Source organism: Cyrtonyx montezumae, unplaced genomic scaffold (assembly GCF_038088225.1).
Source record: "Cyrtonyx montezumae isolate F1298 unplaced genomic scaffold, pur_monq_1.0 scaffold_15, whole genome shotgun sequence".
Classification (NCBI taxonomy): Eukaryota; Metazoa; Chordata; class Aves; order Galliformes; family Odontophoridae; genus Cyrtonyx; species Cyrtonyx montezumae.
This window is the reverse complement of record NW_027071881.1, coordinates 9,413,391-9,430,780: the sequence shown is the minus strand read 5'-3', so window position 1 is coordinate 9,430,780 and position 17,390 is coordinate 9,413,391. Positions and strand designations below refer to the sequence as shown.

General features: G+C 47.7%; 1 protein-coding gene across 3 annotated transcripts in view; it reads left to right on the top strand.

Annotated features, from left to right (window-relative positions):
• The first annotated feature begins 10,423 nt into the window (after positions 1–10,423).
• NF1 (neurofibromin 1) overlaps positions 10,424–17,390 on the top strand; it is a 78,365-nt gene continuing 71,398 nt past the window's right edge. For all 3 annotated transcript variants that reach the window (XM_065732088.1, XM_065732087.1, XM_065732086.1), the window contains exons 1-2: positions 10,424–10,658; positions 17,012–17,155. In XM_065732088.1, coding sequence (XP_065588160.1) covers positions 10,599–10,658; positions 17,012–17,155 — 204 coding nt within the window. In that variant the 5' untranslated portion in view covers positions 10,424–10,598. The remainder of the gene's footprint in view (positions 10,659–17,011; positions 17,156–17,390) is intronic.

Genomic DNA, 17,390 nt, shown 5'->3' with positions numbered 1-17,390 from the left:
TGGCGGCGCGGGGAGTGGTGCGGGGCGGGGAGCGGCGGCCTCGCCCCGCGGGTGGGGGCGGGCGGCGGGCGCTCGTTGTCCTGCCTCCCCGCTGCGGTACTCCTCCCTGTGTGTGAGCGTCCGGGCCCCGCGCTGTGGGCTTTCAGCGGCCGCTGGGAATCCGCTGTTCCCTTAGCGGCAGCGCCCCGTCCCCTCTGCCCGGGCTCCTCTTGGATCCCGGACGTCCTTCGTTCCCGCTGCCCCGCAGAGCTCGGCCCCGCGGCCCGGCACACCTTCCGCGAGGTGGTCACAGCCCGGAGAGTCCGCTGTACGCAGAATGTGCGCCTCAGTGCAGCTCCCCGGGCCGGAGGCTGGGGAACAATGGCAAGGCTCCTGCTCTCCTGACGTTTCTTTGTAAAAACTGCTCAGTGCCTAGATCCAGCAGGATCTGGTTTGTGCTTGAGTTCTCATTTATACTTGATTCATGGGGTTATCCATAAACTATTCGGTGACCCTGAGGCCATCTCATCTCAGTGGCAGTGTGGTTTTGTACCGATCTGTCCCGTACTCTCAGCTCGCTGTAACCCTGCACTGCACTGCCTGGCGGTAATGCTGCTCCTGCTGTCACACCTTGGCTGCCTGCAGATGGAAAAGCCCTCACCAGCTCTGCATAGCAAGGCACATTTGCAGCCAGTGGATATTGCAGAGTTGCTTTGGAGTTACTCATCAGCGGTGAATGTTTGCACCAGGCCCTCTCATAGCTGTGGCAATTCGTGTCATGAGATTCCTCCTCAGGGCCTGAGCATCACCTGCAGCCCGAGTTAGGCTGGGTTCTGTTTGCGTTCCTCAGGCTGTTACAGCCGGGGAAGATAGCAGCCAGGCTACGTGGCTCTGTGGGAGCGTTGCCACGATACTGCCTTTCTCACTTTCCAAAAAGAAGCAATGTGTTTGCCAGTTTATTATTTCTGTAAGCTCTGATATTCTTGTAAGGACTACTTCAGTGGTTGGTCCTTCTTCCTCAGCATGCTTTCTGTTCAGTCATGTAATAGCTGTGAGGACCAGAAGAGCTGATTAGCTCATTTAGCGTGGCCTTTCTATAACACAGGAATAGAAGATGATCTACTGTAAGGCACCCTCCAGCAGCGAGACTTTCCAGCAGTTCCTCCATTGTTCAGCTGTCACAGCTCTGGAGGCCAGCTGCCAATCTGAGCTTCCCAATGCATTTTGTGCCTTTTGGATGCAAACTGTGACAGGTAAATTCCCATATTTTTGCAAGTTCGTTGGAAACTGTTTGGTATCAGAAGCTGTCCTGGAGACATTGCCAGCATCTCTCTTCACTCTCAGCTGGCAGGGCTTTTGTCTCATGTTTGGAGCCAGGACAGAAGAGGCAGAAAGCTGAGCTCTGTCTGCATGCTGCTGACTGAACCGTTACAGCTGATAAAAAGTGTTTTTCTATGAGGCAGTCAAAACTCGGAGAAAAAATCGTCACTTCCCATTCTCAGAGCCATCGCTGTAGTTACTGCCGTGTAAGTGCAGCAAGCTGGATGACTTTTCAGATGGTTTTTGCTGTGGGCTAATGGTGAGGCATAGCTGTGGAATCAAGGGTGGCAGCCGCACATACCCCACAGTCACATGCAGACAGGGCCTGCAGGACGTGCGGTGACTCAGGGCTGATTTATGTGTTTTCCACAGATCCTCCCTTGCGGATGCAGCTGCCAAGTCTGTGCAGAGCTGTTCATCTGGGAAGCTCATGAGCTCAGTGCCATCTTACTCCACACATTGTTATAAGCAGTTACAAATGAAAGAGGGCTTTTGTTTTCTGCCTGCCTGAGGTACTTCCTAAGATCCAGGTTACAGGGCTTTCCCGCAGCTGCTGAGGCACCAGGATGTGCTTACTCGACGTTCTTGAGTACTGCCTTGATGAATCTACTTTAACACATTGCACTTGTTTCATTTTTCTCTGAAATGTTTAACTGATTTGTATGATTTGTATTTTTCAGTCAGCTTTGAGACAGTCTTTTTGACTCAGTCACTTATTAGACTGAGTGTATCCCAAACAAGGGACTGTGCTGCTCTTACGTAAGTTGAGTTTTACACATTTACATGGAATCTGTAGAATGAGCCCAGATGTCTGCTTCCTACATTTTCTGCCTTCTAGGCACTTGCAGTGAGTGCTTGCTCTGCTTCGTCTCCATTGCTGCAGCTTTCTGCTGAAAGGCCTCCACCACAGAAAGGCTGTTCATTCCAGGTAATGAATCCTGGTGCAGAGCAGAAGAGAATATTGATCACCATTTCTGTTCATGCTGTGCTTCATATGCAGATCCCCATTCAATTTGTGCAAGCCGTCCTGGCAAAGATTTTCTGTTTGGGGACCAGCAAGGTTGTATTTCTGGTATCTGTGGTTGTTTGGGTTGTACAGACCAACGTCTGGAGCCAGCTCAGCACAGTCAGTGTATGATGGCAAAGTCCTAGAAGAGCCCACGATCAGGCCCAGGAGGTCTGTCCCTCCTCTTCAGTCGTTGTTTTGTGGAGTTGAGCAGCTGAGGGGACAGTTAGGGGCAAAGTAAGGAAGGTGGAGGTGGCTGGTCTGTGCAGTAGCACATGCATCTCAGTGGTCTGTGATTAAAAAATATGCTATTTATAGTCCACATTGTTAATAATTCACAAGCTGCTGTTTGTTTTGAGTAGTCTCCTTGGGCCGGAGAAAGTTCATTAGTTTGTAGAAGCAGAGGAGAAGGTGAAAGAAAAAAGCAGGATGGAGGAATTGGGCAGCATGGGCTGAAGAGAAAAGGGATTGCAGCAAAGAGAATGGTGAGCAGCAGAGTGTTGTGTTGGCCAAAGAGAGAAGTGCTGTCCGCACCCTAGGACACAGAGCTGCCCTCCCTGCCACAGCACACGCTGGAAAGCTCTTTTTTACTGACTGAGGGTGTGGGGGGTCTGGGGAAGCAGGTGAAGATCCAAGGCCCCCCATGAGAGGCTGTGGGTTGCTCGGCCTTGGCTGCGGGCACAGTTCTGGGCTCCTGCCTGCCTCCCCTGCCCGTCCTGGCTCTGTGCTGTGTGAGGCCTCTGCTGGCCCCAGTGGTGGTCTTCCTAACAGTGAAAAACACGTAGCAATAGCAAAAAGGTATTTTCCAAAGCTCTGAGAATTGTATACTCAGAGCACTTGGGAAATTGATAAAAAATCCCTTCTTCTTTGAAGACATGTAGGTGAAAGTAACCTACTGTCTAAGGTTGACAGATGTTCCAAGCGGTGATCAGATAGCATTAAGGTTCAGCAGAATGATGGTGGTCCAGGAAACAGCCCCACAGCTACAGAGCTGAAAAAACTGATATATGAAAACACCCCACAGCCCTACGAGAAATGTGTGGGAGCATATGGGACTGTCTGATTTCACATACTATAAATATTAGCAATTCAAGGCAGCCCTTGCCCGTCTCAGTGTCTCCCTGCCATCCTTGCTGCCACCCTGCTGTGGCTGGCACAGTTTCAGCTATTTCATCTCATGTACGTGTTGTTCTTTGCCTGATGTCTACAAGTGATACTGGCACAGCTCGGCTGCTTGGAATGGGACTGCTGGCCCTGAGGAGCATGCACTGTAAACACTGGAGACAAACTGGCAGGCAGGGGAGGCAGGAGTCAAGGCCACTTCTCAGGGTCACTGTGGAGCACCAGGAGCAACATCTGACTTCCTGCAGTGCCCTCACACACAGGGTCAGGCGGTCTCTGTGTTGTGCTTCCGAGCTGGCATTTCCCCCCTTGCTTATCCACCATTGCTTACTGAGAAAGTTAAGATTAGTTTTCCAGAGATGGTTGTAAATGGATGCATGTCTGGTATCGAAGGGGTTAATCTGTAGAGGCCTGCTAAAGGCATATTGTGGGGAAAAGCTGCACAGATGGAGTATCAGGGAGAGGAGATGGTTTTTTTTCTCAGCATTCTTTTGGTCTCTTAGGGGCTGTATCATTTTTAGACCACATCTTTCTGTTACAATAAGTGGAGCAGATGGCTTTCTGTGTGTAGTGAATTCGATGCTTTCACTGCAAGTGGCTACAAAGAGCTCTGAGTTTATTCACTTCAGCTTTTGAATTATTCCTTCTTTGTAAGCTGGCCCTGGGTGTTGTGCCTTGTGAGGGAGCACTTTCAGGAACATCTGTGCTAAATTTACCCACTGAAGTGACAAGAGCTGTTATCTCAGATGGCTGAAGGTCATGCAGAGAGGTTTGAACTTGAGCTGCCCCAAGCTATGACAGTGGAAGAGGGTCCTCGTGGTGCAGACAGAGCAAGGCAGCCTCCATCAGGTCTGCTGTGTCCGCACGTGATCCATGCCAGCACAACCTCAGCTGTCTCTGACCTTTGCTGCACGGCGGTTGCTCTCCTTTTCTCACAAACCCTTCAGACAGCATGCTGGCTTTCTGTGCTCTCCTCTGGTTGCTTTCTCTGTGGTTGACTTCTGTAGCCTCAAGGCTCTTTGCAGATGAAGGCTTCTTGCAGAGAAGTGCAGTGCTGTGCTCTGCTCCTCGTGGATTTGCAGTGACTTTCTGTTCCAGTGCTCAGGGAAAAATCGTTACTGAGCTCTTTTCCATTCTTATGACTTAAATTCTTGCACTCTGCTCTGCAGTTATATCTGATTATTTACTAGTGAATAAAACACCCAGTCTGTCATTATAACCAGGGATATAAACATTGTTCTAATCACTTCATTAAAATTGGACATGATGGAAGACCTTCTGGCCAAAGCATGGGATGTAGTCAGAAGATGTCTTCCTGACATTGCTACATGCTCCCCAGATGAATGTGGGCAACTCGTTAAGTCCAGCCCTAAACCAAACTTAAATAAAACTGCCAGTTTGGGACAATGCTTTGAGATAAGGATATTAACTCTTAAGAGAATTGCAAAATACTGTATTTGAATACTGAGTTATTTTGTGACGAGGAATGGACCAAAAGGGGCCAAGGTTGGGAAGCTGATGTGAGACCACAGGAATGCCAGCAGTCCCAGAGCAGTCAAAATAGGGGCTGTGGTCCTGGCTGGCTGTGAGTGAGATAGCAGGGAACCTTCTGAGTGGTGCCAGCTCCAAACACCTTAGTGGATATTTTAAAATATAATATCTGATCTGGGAGAAAAGCATACAGTGATTCGTGCTGACCTAAACTGTAGTCAGTAATAAACTGCTGAGCGTGTTTACAATGACAGGAATATTTTTTGCTTTTTATGAAGTCTGTGTTCTGGTACTGGATGAGCAGGATTGTGCAAGCAGAGGGAAAATCAGCGATATGAAAGGGTGTCCTCATCAAATTCAAATCATTTTCTATAAATTAAATTTGTAGAAAGCAAGTTGGATTAAATAGGAAAAATGAAACAATCGAATACCTGCATTTTGCAAAGCAGATCAATAAATTAATAAGAGCAGAAAAAGTCAGCACGCTGGGGAATTAGAAGGTTGTGTCTGACAGCTTCTGCCTGGAAATGGAGCAGGCTGCATTCCTGCTGCGGCTGAGTTGGGAAAGAGCAGGTTGCTCACTGATAAAGCATGTTTGCTCACAGCGCAGAGGTGGGCTGGAGCTGGTAGGGAGCTGAGCCTGGAAATGTTGGGCTGGATTGTGTCCAGGCCTGTTGCTGCAGGAAACGGGCAGAGGGTGACAGAAAAGGTGACTCTGCTGCTGGAGGATGGACAGGAGAATTTCTTAAAATCTCCCCTATCCCCCATTTGTGATGGCCTGTTAAAAATGTTTGGAAATAGATATAAGAACGAGGGGAGAAAATGGGAACAAGTCTGTGTACGCTGCAGCCTCTCACATTACAGAATGTGCACCTGTGTTTGCTCTGTGTAAGGACAGATACTAAGGCAAACAAAAGCAGCATTTGTTTCTGAGGAGTTATGTATACATCACTGCTTTGAGGGAAACTCCCACAGATGCATCTGCAGCTCAGAGTGCAGGATTTCTCCAGGCAGGCACACTCAGAATACTGCATGGGATGAGATCTGTCAGCTTAGCTGGATCTGTACAGATCTGAGTGCTCGCCTGCAAACAGTTTGCTGTGATTGAGTGAAAAAAGGAAGCAAAAGCGGTTATGTATAGACAGACAACTGTTGCTGGTAGAGCTGTAACTATGTAGAAGGGCCCTACATGAGCACAGCTCATTGCTGAAATCGTAGGAGTAAACTACAGTAGTGCAGACACACTTATACTTCGTAGCTGCCTCAGTGCTAAAGGTTTTGCTTCATTGCATTGGTTCTGAGCAGATCTGCATACGCAGGCACCGGCACTGCGGTTGTAATTTGCTTCCTGCATTACTTCTCTCTCCACTGAAGCGTCATGTCTGGCTCTGGGATCAGCCAGATGCGGTCACGTCAGTGAGGCTGATCGCTTTTAAGGGAAGGTCCTGCTCTCTGCATTAAAGTAATTGCAGGTTATTTGTGTAATTCCTTCCACATCTTACTTCCTGAAGGCCTGGCACAGAAGTCTGGCTTTGTAATCTGAGTACTGAAGAATGGCTGGATGTAATTACGTGCTCCATTATTCCAGCAGCTCTGTAGCACAGAAAGTAAAAGCTCAGTGTTGCCATTAGTACTGAAAATCCAGAAGTTAACGTATAGTAAGTATCTCATACAAGCAGCACAGTGGTCAAATGGCACCTCACATTTACCTAGAAGCTATTTTGTATTATCTGTGTTTCCCAAAAGAGACTGATGAGATTTCTTGTTCCACATTCGTTGTCTCTTTGGAAGTGACCAGTTGTATAGAAAATGCATAGTAATGAAGTACTGACAGTAGCAATAGGTTCCTCACTGAGACAAAGCAGGATGTGGGGAGTGTGATTTACCTTTTCCCAGACACTGTCTGGGTGACCACGAGTGGGGAGATGAGGTGTGTGCACTCAGAGCTGCGGATTTAACTGCGGCTGAACGTTTCATCTCAGCAGCTGATCTTAAACTGCAGCTGGGATGTCCAGTGCCAGGCCAACTGAGCCCTCAGCTCCAGAGTGCCCTCAGTGCCCTGCTGCTCTGGGTTTGGAGCAGTCTTGACCAGTGTGACTGGGTCAAGAAATGGTGTACTTTTTTCTTTTTTTTTTTTTACTTTAATCAATGTGTTAGTGAATGTTCTGACAAAAACAATACCTACGCTGCTGTAGAAGTGCACAGGACTGTGCAATACTTTTGCTTTCCAGAATAGAAATAATAGCAGTATAATTATTTCTGTGTATGGAAGGAAGAGATGAGTTGGCCAGTTCCGTTCTGCGAGACTAATACCGCAGAATACCCCGAGAGTCGTTCCTCTGGAGGACTAAGCTGGGGGAAGCTCATGTGCTTGACAGGTGTAACAGGAAAAAAAGCAGTTGAGACCTCACCTTTTCCCTTCCCTTCTTGCTGAGATAGGAAGAAGTATTTTTTCCTCTTGCCTTTTCTCTCCTTTTTCTGGAGCTGGCCTTTCCTGTTGTACTACATACACTCAGAGCTTGGCATTTTTCCCTGCCCTTTGCAGCTTTGGAATGTTTTCTTCTTGTTTCTCAATTCCTGTTAGTACTGCAAACAAGGCAGAAGTGGCTTCTGTGTTTTACCGTTGCTTTTAATTCACATGATGATATTTAGGAAATTCGTGGAGCTGCAGTGCTCCAACACCACCCTGGAGTGAGAAGAGATCCCACCAGCAAAGGAGGTTAAGGAGTGCACAGCTCCCAGGAGTGTACATTAGGGCAACAGTAGCTACTCTGTGTAATAATGTGCTTCAGTTTTAATTATCTTACGATGATTAGACTATCTGGCATAAAAATTCCAGTATGAATATTCTGTATCCAACCTCTACATTCTCTAAATTATAATCCAATATTCTGTGATTACCGTTAAGATAGTTCATTTGCTTTCTCTTCTCAGATTTAAAAGATCCTATTGCTGTCAGGGAGGAATTGGAAAGCAGAAAATACAGAATAAAATCCATGGTTTAATCCATCAGAGAGAGCTTATTTGCATTTTAAAATCTATACAGCACATTTCAGATGAGATAATCAAATGTCATGGAAGGAGTACAAAAGCACCGTTCATTTATTGAACAAAAATAAATGTGGACTATTCCTACACTTGGAAGTTCGTGGATTTTAGTGGCCTATAACGCCCTCTAATGGACGAATCTGTCAGAGCAATGTCCTCTTGGGAGGTGAAACCCAACATCTCGGAGGAGATGGGACTGGAGCGTTGCCGGCCCCGCTGTGCAGCTTTCATTGGGAGCCTGCCAGCTCTTGGATTAAAATCCGTGTTTGCCGAGTTTGTAGCTTAGAGATATTGTCACCTTTTACCAAAATCTTGGCAGATCCTTTTCTTCCTGCCTTTCTTCCTCATGTAACTGAAGTTTGTTTGTTTAACTGCACTTAAAAAGAGTAGGAAAATATTTTTGCCATTGGTCCCAGACTTGGCCCATTTCCTCTAGAATGACACCCTCTGCATCAGGGACTGAGTTCAGACTCGTGACTTACAGAGGAAGGCAGATCTGCCCAGGTTGTTTTCCTATGTGTGCCTCAGTTTTCTCATCTGATTCCCCATCCTCTCACTCAGGCAAAAAGCAGAGTGCCGGAATACCTCCAAGGAAGTGATTCAAGGGGCATTTCTTGACTTAAGTCGGATTGTGATGGTCTGGAAGTTTCACGGGAGGGCCTGTTCCCACGTCGAGACGTTTGCAGCTCTTGCTTAGCTGCTTGGCTCCTCAGGTTTTATGAGGTCCAAGCCTGTGGCAGCAGAGAACATAGTGGGGTCTTTCCTTTTATGTGTGACCCCACCACTACTGTCACTTTTGTCAGCCACTAAAGGAAATTTTTAGTGAGGAAAAACCACCAACATTCACATTAAAGCCTGACAAAACAGTGGGGCATTTCTGTGGATGAATTAGGCTGTAATCTCTTATTTTAGCTTACATACAACCTTAAGAAAGCGTATTAAGCTAAAGTCTTACAAAAAGCCCTACCAAAGTAACCAAGAAGCACCGGATTGCAAAGAGCTGCTAAGAAACGGTACCACAACTCAGGATTTATCTGGAGCTGGGGACCTGGGAATGATTTCTCTTCAAACAATTAGTAACTGGCAGTTATACATTGCCACGTCTGCCCACTGGAGGACAAAATCATGCTGCTGTTCATGTGTCCTGCAAAGTCCTGCACTGAAATTAACGGTGGAGGTGCTGTGCTTTTTTCTAGGATTGTGATTTTTAGGATAATGTGATTCGGAGCACTTTGTACTGAACCTAGGAAGTAAAGGGGAAAAAAAACCACACAAAAGGAAGCAGGACATTGTGGAAGAGTGATCATGGCCAAACAGTGACTGGAAATTTCCAAAGAGTTTGAGGGAAGCACTGAGGATTTCCAGCATCACCAGTGAACCTCTGCAGTGCCCCTCCCCCCTAAAATGTGGGAAGGCTGCAGCAAGTCATGTTTGCTTTAAGGGAACAAATTGCTTTGGGAAAAACACCCTGGGAAACAGGAAGGAGCACTGTTTGTTTTCTTTAGTCAGTTTTGAGGGGAAGAAGTCTTTTTCTACTGAACTCAAGAGTTCCCAAGATGCCGCTGTCTCAGATAATCTTATCACCCCTCTTTTTTTTTTCTTTTTCTGTCTTTTTGGGGCATGTTTTTCACATGGGTATCAGTGAGCTGCAGCCTTTCTTGTCCTCTCAAGTTAGTTATTGTTATTTCAGTTGTGGCAGGATGCAGAGATCCCTATGCAGATGGTGGCTGCCCTGCCTCGGGTGGACATCATTCCTGCCTGATTGCTGTGGGGTACTTGGGTACTTAGCAAAGATGCCAATGGATTGTGTAGGTTTGATTTGGATACAAACCTATATAACAAATACATTAGAACTCTGTTCCAGAACATAATTCAGCATTTAATTTTAAGAATGTTGAGGTATCTCGGTGCTGAGCGCCGTAATGCGCTCTAATGCAGAGCAATCAATAGCCTTTACAGCACAGCTGGTTCACGGGACGTGGCAGATGAATAATGCAGAGTGCAGAGCACTTAACAGTGCATATTGGACGTGGCAGTGTGTGCAGTCAGAACACACTCTGCATTTCAAATGAGAATTTATTCTCCAAGCAACTGCGTTTTCTTAAAATGTTGGTGATGAGTCTTCATCTCTGTACAAACCATTAGTTTCCTCCAATTCCTGCTATGAAAATGAGACGCGTCCTTGCCTCAGCGGCCCCGCCTCGCGTTGTATTTTCCATCCCAGTCACGCCGCAGTCGGTCCCGCCGCACTCACGGGCGCCCACAGCGCGCCCAGGCCCCGCGCCGCCCCTCAGCACACGGGCGGACCGCTCCACGGCGCAGGCGCGGCCGGGGCGCTGTGCGCAGGCGCGGTGCGTGCCCGGGGCCGCGCAGGCGCCGCCCGCCGACGCCGCGTCTCGGCGCTCCCCCTGGCGCGGCGGCCGTGGCGCTGCTGCTCGGGCGGGCGGGGGCGGCCTGGGCTCCCGCTTCCGGTGTGGTGTCATGGCGGGCCCTGCGCGCTGATGGCCGCGGGGAGCTGAGGGCCCCGGAGCGCGCCAGGGATACGGAGAGCTCCCCTCGCCCCGCTCCTCTGCTGCCGCCCCCCCCCCCCGCGGGGATCCGCCCCCCGCCGCGGCCGGGCGGGCGGGGGGACATGGCGGCCCACAAGCCGGTGGAGTGGGTGCAGGCCGTGGTGAATCGCTTCGACGAGCAGGTAGAGGGGGCGGGGGTCGGGAGCGAGCGGGCGGTGGGAGAGGGCCGCGGCCCCGGGGCGGGGGGGCGGCTGCGGGGAGCGATGCCTCAGCCCCGCTGCTCGGCCCCGGCTCTCCTGGCGGCAGTGGAGCAGCCCGGCGTCCGCTGTGCGGGTCGGTGGGCCTGGGTGGGGCCGTGCCCGGGACCGGTGTCCCCATCTCCGGGCCCGGCCCCGGCCTGGGGCGGCCTCAGCCGCTGCTCGTGGTGGGCGGGGGGGCCGAGGTGCCCGGCTCTGCCTCGGCTCCGCTCTCACCGCTCCCAGAAGCGTGCTCCTCTTTTGTGCATCTTCTCGGGGATTCTGTCACTTCGCTTTTCATATTCTCACTCATCGGAAAGGAGTAAAGCTTCCGAAACGAGCATAAGGAGGGCGGCTGGAGAGCTGCTCAGGCAAATCTGCCTTCTTCCCCACCACATAACAGGAGGACGTTGGCGTGCAGTTTCACCCCCGGTGCTGGGAGCTGTTTCGCGGGATGGAGCAGCTCCCCGAGCTGCGGCGTTGACGGATATTTGCTTCTGTTTACAAAAGCCAGCGCCAGCAGCTGGGTGAAGGGTTTCCTCAATGGAAGGAGGAGAGATTTGTGGGCCTTGGACTTTGTGTGTCTGATCCGCACGAAGAAACTGCTTACTGGGATTAGGTGGCGTGACTTCCCAGGGAGGCTAAGCCTGGTGCTTAAGCTTGGCGTTTTTACTCCCAGGATGCTTTTCTGACACTTAAGTGGGAGCTGGGCTGAGTCGGTTTCTGTTGTCTGTCTCTTTTGGTTTTGCTGTGCTCCAAAAGCACTGCTCTGAGAGCACAGCCCAGCACTGGGCCGAGGGATGGGGCCAGCTCTGAGCCCTGGGTTTTGTTCACCTGCCTGAGCCATGTGTCTTCGATGGTGACGCTTGCCTTTGGACAACCTGCAGAGAGATGGCAGCTCAGCTGCATGGAAACGAGCTGCTCTGTTGTACATTAATTGCTAAGAACGAAATTTATTTAAGGAAGAAAATAAAACTTTGTCTATTGGCATTAAAGTGATGCAGATTTTTTGTATACGTTTTATGTGTGGTAGCTGCTTGGCCAACGTAACCCCCCCACCTTATCATGAATCATAGATGATTTTTTCCATAAGCTCTAAATGCATGGTACTGATTATTTTCCCAGTATTGCTAGAAAATGTTTCTTTGTGTACTGGTGTTAAAAGGCCCTAGGCTTTGTCGTTTGCTTTGTTATGTATGTTGTGGAACTGGGCTTGCCAACATCTGTTAGGAGTTAAGAACTTGAGCTTTTTAAACAGAAGTATTTTTCTGCACATTTTACAGAATAATTGCAGAAAGGTACGTGGGAGGAATCCTCTCCTGACAGGAAGGAAGCTGCTCTGGTTTTTGAGATGCTGTAATGTTGGAGTTGCAGGGACAATCTGCATCAGATACGGTGCTGACCGCTGTAGTTGTTGGATAGTTTTGATGATGGGTGCTATTTGCAATATTTTAATCAGTGCAGGTTTTTTTTTATTTTTACATTGGTATCAAGTAGTGAATGAAGCAGCGAGACAAGCATGAGATACGAATGTCTACTTTTTATCAAAAGTTTTCAAGCTCATTTATTAGTTGCAGCTCAGGGGTCTCAATTATGTTTCCTTCTCATGCATAGTTTCCTCTGCCTTGCCTCGCCTTGCCCAGCAGTGATCTTTGGGGTGGAAAAGTGGCTGTTCTTAAAAGAATACTCCGGGGCCAGCTTTCTTCTGCTGACTGTATTCTGAATCAGTGGTGGCACTTAAATGCTTCTTGTGGCTGCTTGCTTCTGTGTCATTGCTGGGTAATCATGTGCTTATTAATCTATCGACTTGTTATGTCTTTGATTGCTCATTTGAAAATTAAGTTTATACTTAATGAGAACGTGCTGAATATAGCACATGTCATCTTAGTGATGATTATGCATTTCTGAGCTTTTGCATACAGTGTCTGCCCTTCTACCTGCAGGACAGTGGGAGCCAGAATGCTGCTCAGTATTATGTTATCATTCTGTTTGAGTAAGGAAGGGGAGCTTGTGTTTGTCTGGAGTTGTGAGTTGTTCTGCTCTGTTTTCTGAGGGGGAGGGGACAAATGTTTTCGAGGTTTATTCCTTCTTCTACAGAGGAAGAAATTGGAACCGTCTTTCACCAAAATTTACAGACATAGACAGCCTTCTCATTCATTTGAAGACAGATGAAACCAGAGAGAATGCTAATCTGTACTGAAAACAACCAAAATCAGTGCAAACCAGTTTGTTCTTGTCTGCTCTTGTTAAAGCATCATTTATAACAATAAACCAAAATCTGCTTTTGTATGCCTGGTTCTCTGGGCCTGCAATGAATGGCAAGCATGGTTTTATGAATTAACCAGTGAGTAACTTAGTGAATGTGTTTGCCAGGCTAGTGCCAGTTTTGCCCATCTGCGCTCAGTTCTGACACTTCAGTTACTGCAGCACGCTGTGCTGTGAGCTTCCCTTGAAGACTGCTTGATGGTTTCAGCTGGTGCAGAAAGGAGGAGTTGCCTGTGCATGTGAGATTAGATCCCACTTCTTGTACAATGCATTCAAAATCAATTAAGGCATTTTATAGATAGTAGTTATGAATATATTTCTCAAAACTTCCATCGATCTGGACAGAATTAGCCTGCAGTGGCACCAAGGGGCTGGGCTGTGTTTTAGTGAAGTTATCTTATTTCAGACATATCCAGGAATTTGTAAAATAAAATGGTCTCTTTTTCACTTTTGGAAATGTTCACTTTCAATTTTAAGTACTGTAACTTTGTGCTGTTTTTTAATGTGTTTCAACTGAAGTCGTGGGAAGGCTGATGCAGTGGTGAAATGGTTCTTCTACACTTGGAAAAGGAACCTCTCTGCCCAGCCCAGTGAAATCTAGGCTGTCTGAAAGGCTATCAGATAGGATAAAAATATTAATCCAGTGTAATTGTGTGGTGACTTAAACTATTATGGTATACTTCCACAAAAGAAGCCCTTTGTTACGTAGATTATGGTTTAGGCTCTCCATGTGTAGTTTGAGATACGATTACTTCCAGTTAAAAAAGCTCTTACAAGAACTGAGTGCCATTAGGAATGTTCCCTTCTTAACTTTCATTAAAAGACATTACATTAAAGCAGACCTCCTCTCCTCCTGTTGCTTCTCTCTGCAGCATCTGAAACCTGTATGGAATTGCAGTCCTGAAGAAGCTGCAAGTACCAGCTTTGTGTGTTTCACTGCTTTTCATCTGAGCTTGTTAAGAAGCCACTAGCAGTAATAAGATTGCATTGTAAGGAATTCCAGAGGATAGTATATAAGTTCTGGGGCTGTGCCCCTCTGCTGCAGGGCAGGACCAGGCTGCTCAGAAGGTGGAATTTTTTTTGTCCGTAACTACTCTGAAAAGATTTCCAGAGGACCTGAGGAGCAAACTGGACTGTAGCACTACGCTTAAGCACAAAGGGTCCTGTTTCTTCTCTCCCTAACAGAAACCTGAGGCAGCTTTGGTCTTGCTTTTCTAAACTGGCATATGTGCAGTATTTGTCCAGAGCTGCTGCTGTGCGTGCAGTGTGACCTGCAGAACAGCTGCAGGAATGGTCCACGTGCAGCAGATGTTACCTGAGTCCCATTGTGAGCTGCTGAAAGGTGGCAAGGTGCTTTGATGATCTCCTGCTGTTGTTTTATTACTATTTTTTTAAGGGCAACGTGTAAAATATTTTCCAAGTTTCTTGTTCTTCAGAAGGCTTAGTTACGAGGTACTTCTACTAAAGGAAGACTTGTTAGGAGGTGGTGCAGTGCATGTTTGTAGTTTCAGAGGGAGATGCCTGTTGGTTTTTAGCTGGTGATACTGAGTAAGTAATGGTGCTGTGTGTATTTTCAGTCTCCACAATACAGCTGTGCCTTCCAGCCCAATGAAGAAGTTCAATAAGCTGTTTGGAATGGAAAATGTAGGTACATTTTTAGAGTTCTACATTTAAGAGTGTCACTGGAGGTTTTTGTCCTAGATGTTACGCTTGTTATTTACTCCTGATTTGCTTTTGTTGTTCCACCAGGAGCACAAGATGACTTCTATCCTGAATTCAGGATGCACAGAGGCTTGTGCTCTCTGATTGCAACTCGGGCTCAGCTGTTGAATGGCTTTTCCTTGTCTGTGGCAGCAAGATTCTGTTTCAATTCATCTTAAAAATATTTAGAACTGGATAGCTAGAAAGATTCCAGATTCAGTGTACGTATTTTTTTCTTTGCCAGCTGCATAAAGGAAAGCCAGTTGTGGACCAAAATGCCATTGTTCCCTGTCCTTTTTAGGTGATGTGGCACCTAAACCTGGCTCAGTCAAACTGGTGAGGGGGGGAGGTTGTATCCCAGCACACCTCAGTGTGGGCTGTGCGTGTGCCAGTGTACCTGATGCAGCTGTGGGCTATTGCTTCTGTTTTAATGGTGACAGCAGTTGAAAGAGCACAGTGACCATCCCTGTGCCACACTGGGATGGGTTCGAAATGCTGCCAGTGTTCATGCTTGGAAACTCCTGTTACACTGAGGCCTCGTGCTTTATGTTCTGATTCAGATAAAAGCTGTATAGGTAACCCATTTTCAGTCTGTTTTTTTCCTTAGAAAAAATAAAATACAAGACAGTAAAGGCAAAGTACTTCCAACTTGTCTTGTAAGGTTTAGATTGGGTTTTTCTGTAGGAGCTGAGTGCTTTCTGTTTGGTCAGTGGGTGCAGGGAGTGCTCCAGCATGTCGGAAAGCGCAAAGGAAATAGCCGAGGAATCTAAAAAAAATTCAGAGCTAATATTTCCTTTTCAAGTAGCTTCCTTTTCTAAAAGGCAGTATAAAAAGCAGCGTTGCTTCTAGGTGACCTTGCTGCAGTGGCTGTTGTGGCAGGAAGCTCAGGAGCGTGTAACGCGATGTTTCCATGGCATGGCAGCACACAGAGCTGCATCTGACACTGCTGCAGGAGGCACTCAGCAGCGTTTGGGCGCTCAGACTGCAGAATTCCAATGGAAGTGCTGGGAGTGCTGAGACTTTTAATTGAATGTATCTATCTTCCACCAATGACTTCCGAAAATATACTGTAAAAATAACATCCAGCAATGAAAACAAAGCCTGAGTCATGGACGCTTGGATGTGCCCTTTCCAGTTCTGAAAGGCTGCGTGAGAGCATCGCTGCGCTGCGGAGCTGTGCGTGCCCTGTGCTGCTGGTGCTGCCCGGCCGTGTGCTGTGCTGTGCTGGGGGCAGCACTGTGCGGGCGATCCTGGAGCCCCCGACCCGAGGAGGTGCTCCTCGGGGGCCTCCCTGTGCTGTGCCTGCTGCTGGGGCAAGGCCACGTGCTGGGCACCGCGCTCCGGTCGTGCTGGGGTCGTGGTCTGTGGTACCCAGAAGAACTGATAGTTAGGACTCGGACTGAACGGCAGCTTATGTGGAGAGGAAGTTGCTCTCAGGCGTGGAAGCTGGAGAGTGTGCTGAAGAGATCCGTCTCCCTAAAACGGGAGGTGTGGGTGTAAATTGGATGTGTTTAGTGATGGGATCAAAACTGTTGTTAAGAAAAATGCTTCAAGCTTTGGATTCTTCATGGCAGTTCATGCAAAAATGGAACATTGGGGCGTTTGTTTGGAGCTGCTGGTCTTTCAGAACGCCCTTACTGAGAGCTGTGGTCAGAATTAAAACTAGTGGTGGCACTTGATTAAAGTTTCTATAGATGGGGAATTCCTGAGTCATGCTGTAAAATATAAGCAACATGTGATTTATGGAAAGGGACAGTACTACCAATTACTTTTGCTGCTTCTTTTTTTGGTTGCTCTATAAAAATCCACAGTAAAATTAATTTTTACAAATTATTGTGCTTCACATTGCTGTGTGATGTCTTGCAGCAGACTGCAGTGGAGCAAGTGGAGGGCAGTGGCTGCATGCTTGGGAAATAACTGCTTCGTGTTTGAGTACAGCATGAAAGGTGCTGTCAGTTGTGTTGGGCACTGTGTCGGTGCGGGCTGCTGAGGGGCGGACGGGGCTCCCAATCCCTGCGGGGTGCATGCAGCTGAGGCTCGTGCTGGGTCCCAGGGGCTCTCCTGAGCTGCAGGGCTGCTCAGAAGTGCCCTGCTCACCTTGCAGCTCACCTCCCCCTGGGCACCTTCACCTCCTCTTGTTTCAGCTTGCTGGTATTGCCACAGTGACGCCATCTCTAGTAGGAAGAGAAATGCAGATGAAGTGAAATAATCCATTTGTTTGTAGCCCTCTTATAGGATGCGTTTCAAGGTTGTTCCCTGTGTCTCGTTTAATCTACCTCTAAAGATGTAGATTTCAGTGCAGGAAAGCTCATACTACTTATCTCTCTTTGTAGCTTCCAATAAAGGCCAGCCAGCAGAATACCCACACCAAAGTCAGCACGGAGCACAACAAGGAGTGTCTCATCAACATTTCCAAGTACAAGTTCTCTCTGGTCATCAGTGGTCTCACTAATATCTTAAAAAATGTTAATAACATGGTAAGTTCTCTCATTTTGGATTGCTGGATGATTCTCAAAATGATTTTTATTTATTCACATTATACCACATCTGCAAAGAGTCACTGAAGCTGATTCAGTATGTTGATTGCATTTTACTCTTAGGTGTTTTCTTTTCATGTTTGTATGCGATCGTGGTCACCAACAGCACTGTGTTACGAGTGAAGTGGGGGAGGTCACTGTCAGAGAAATCCAAGGGAAAGTGGTGCTTCAGGGG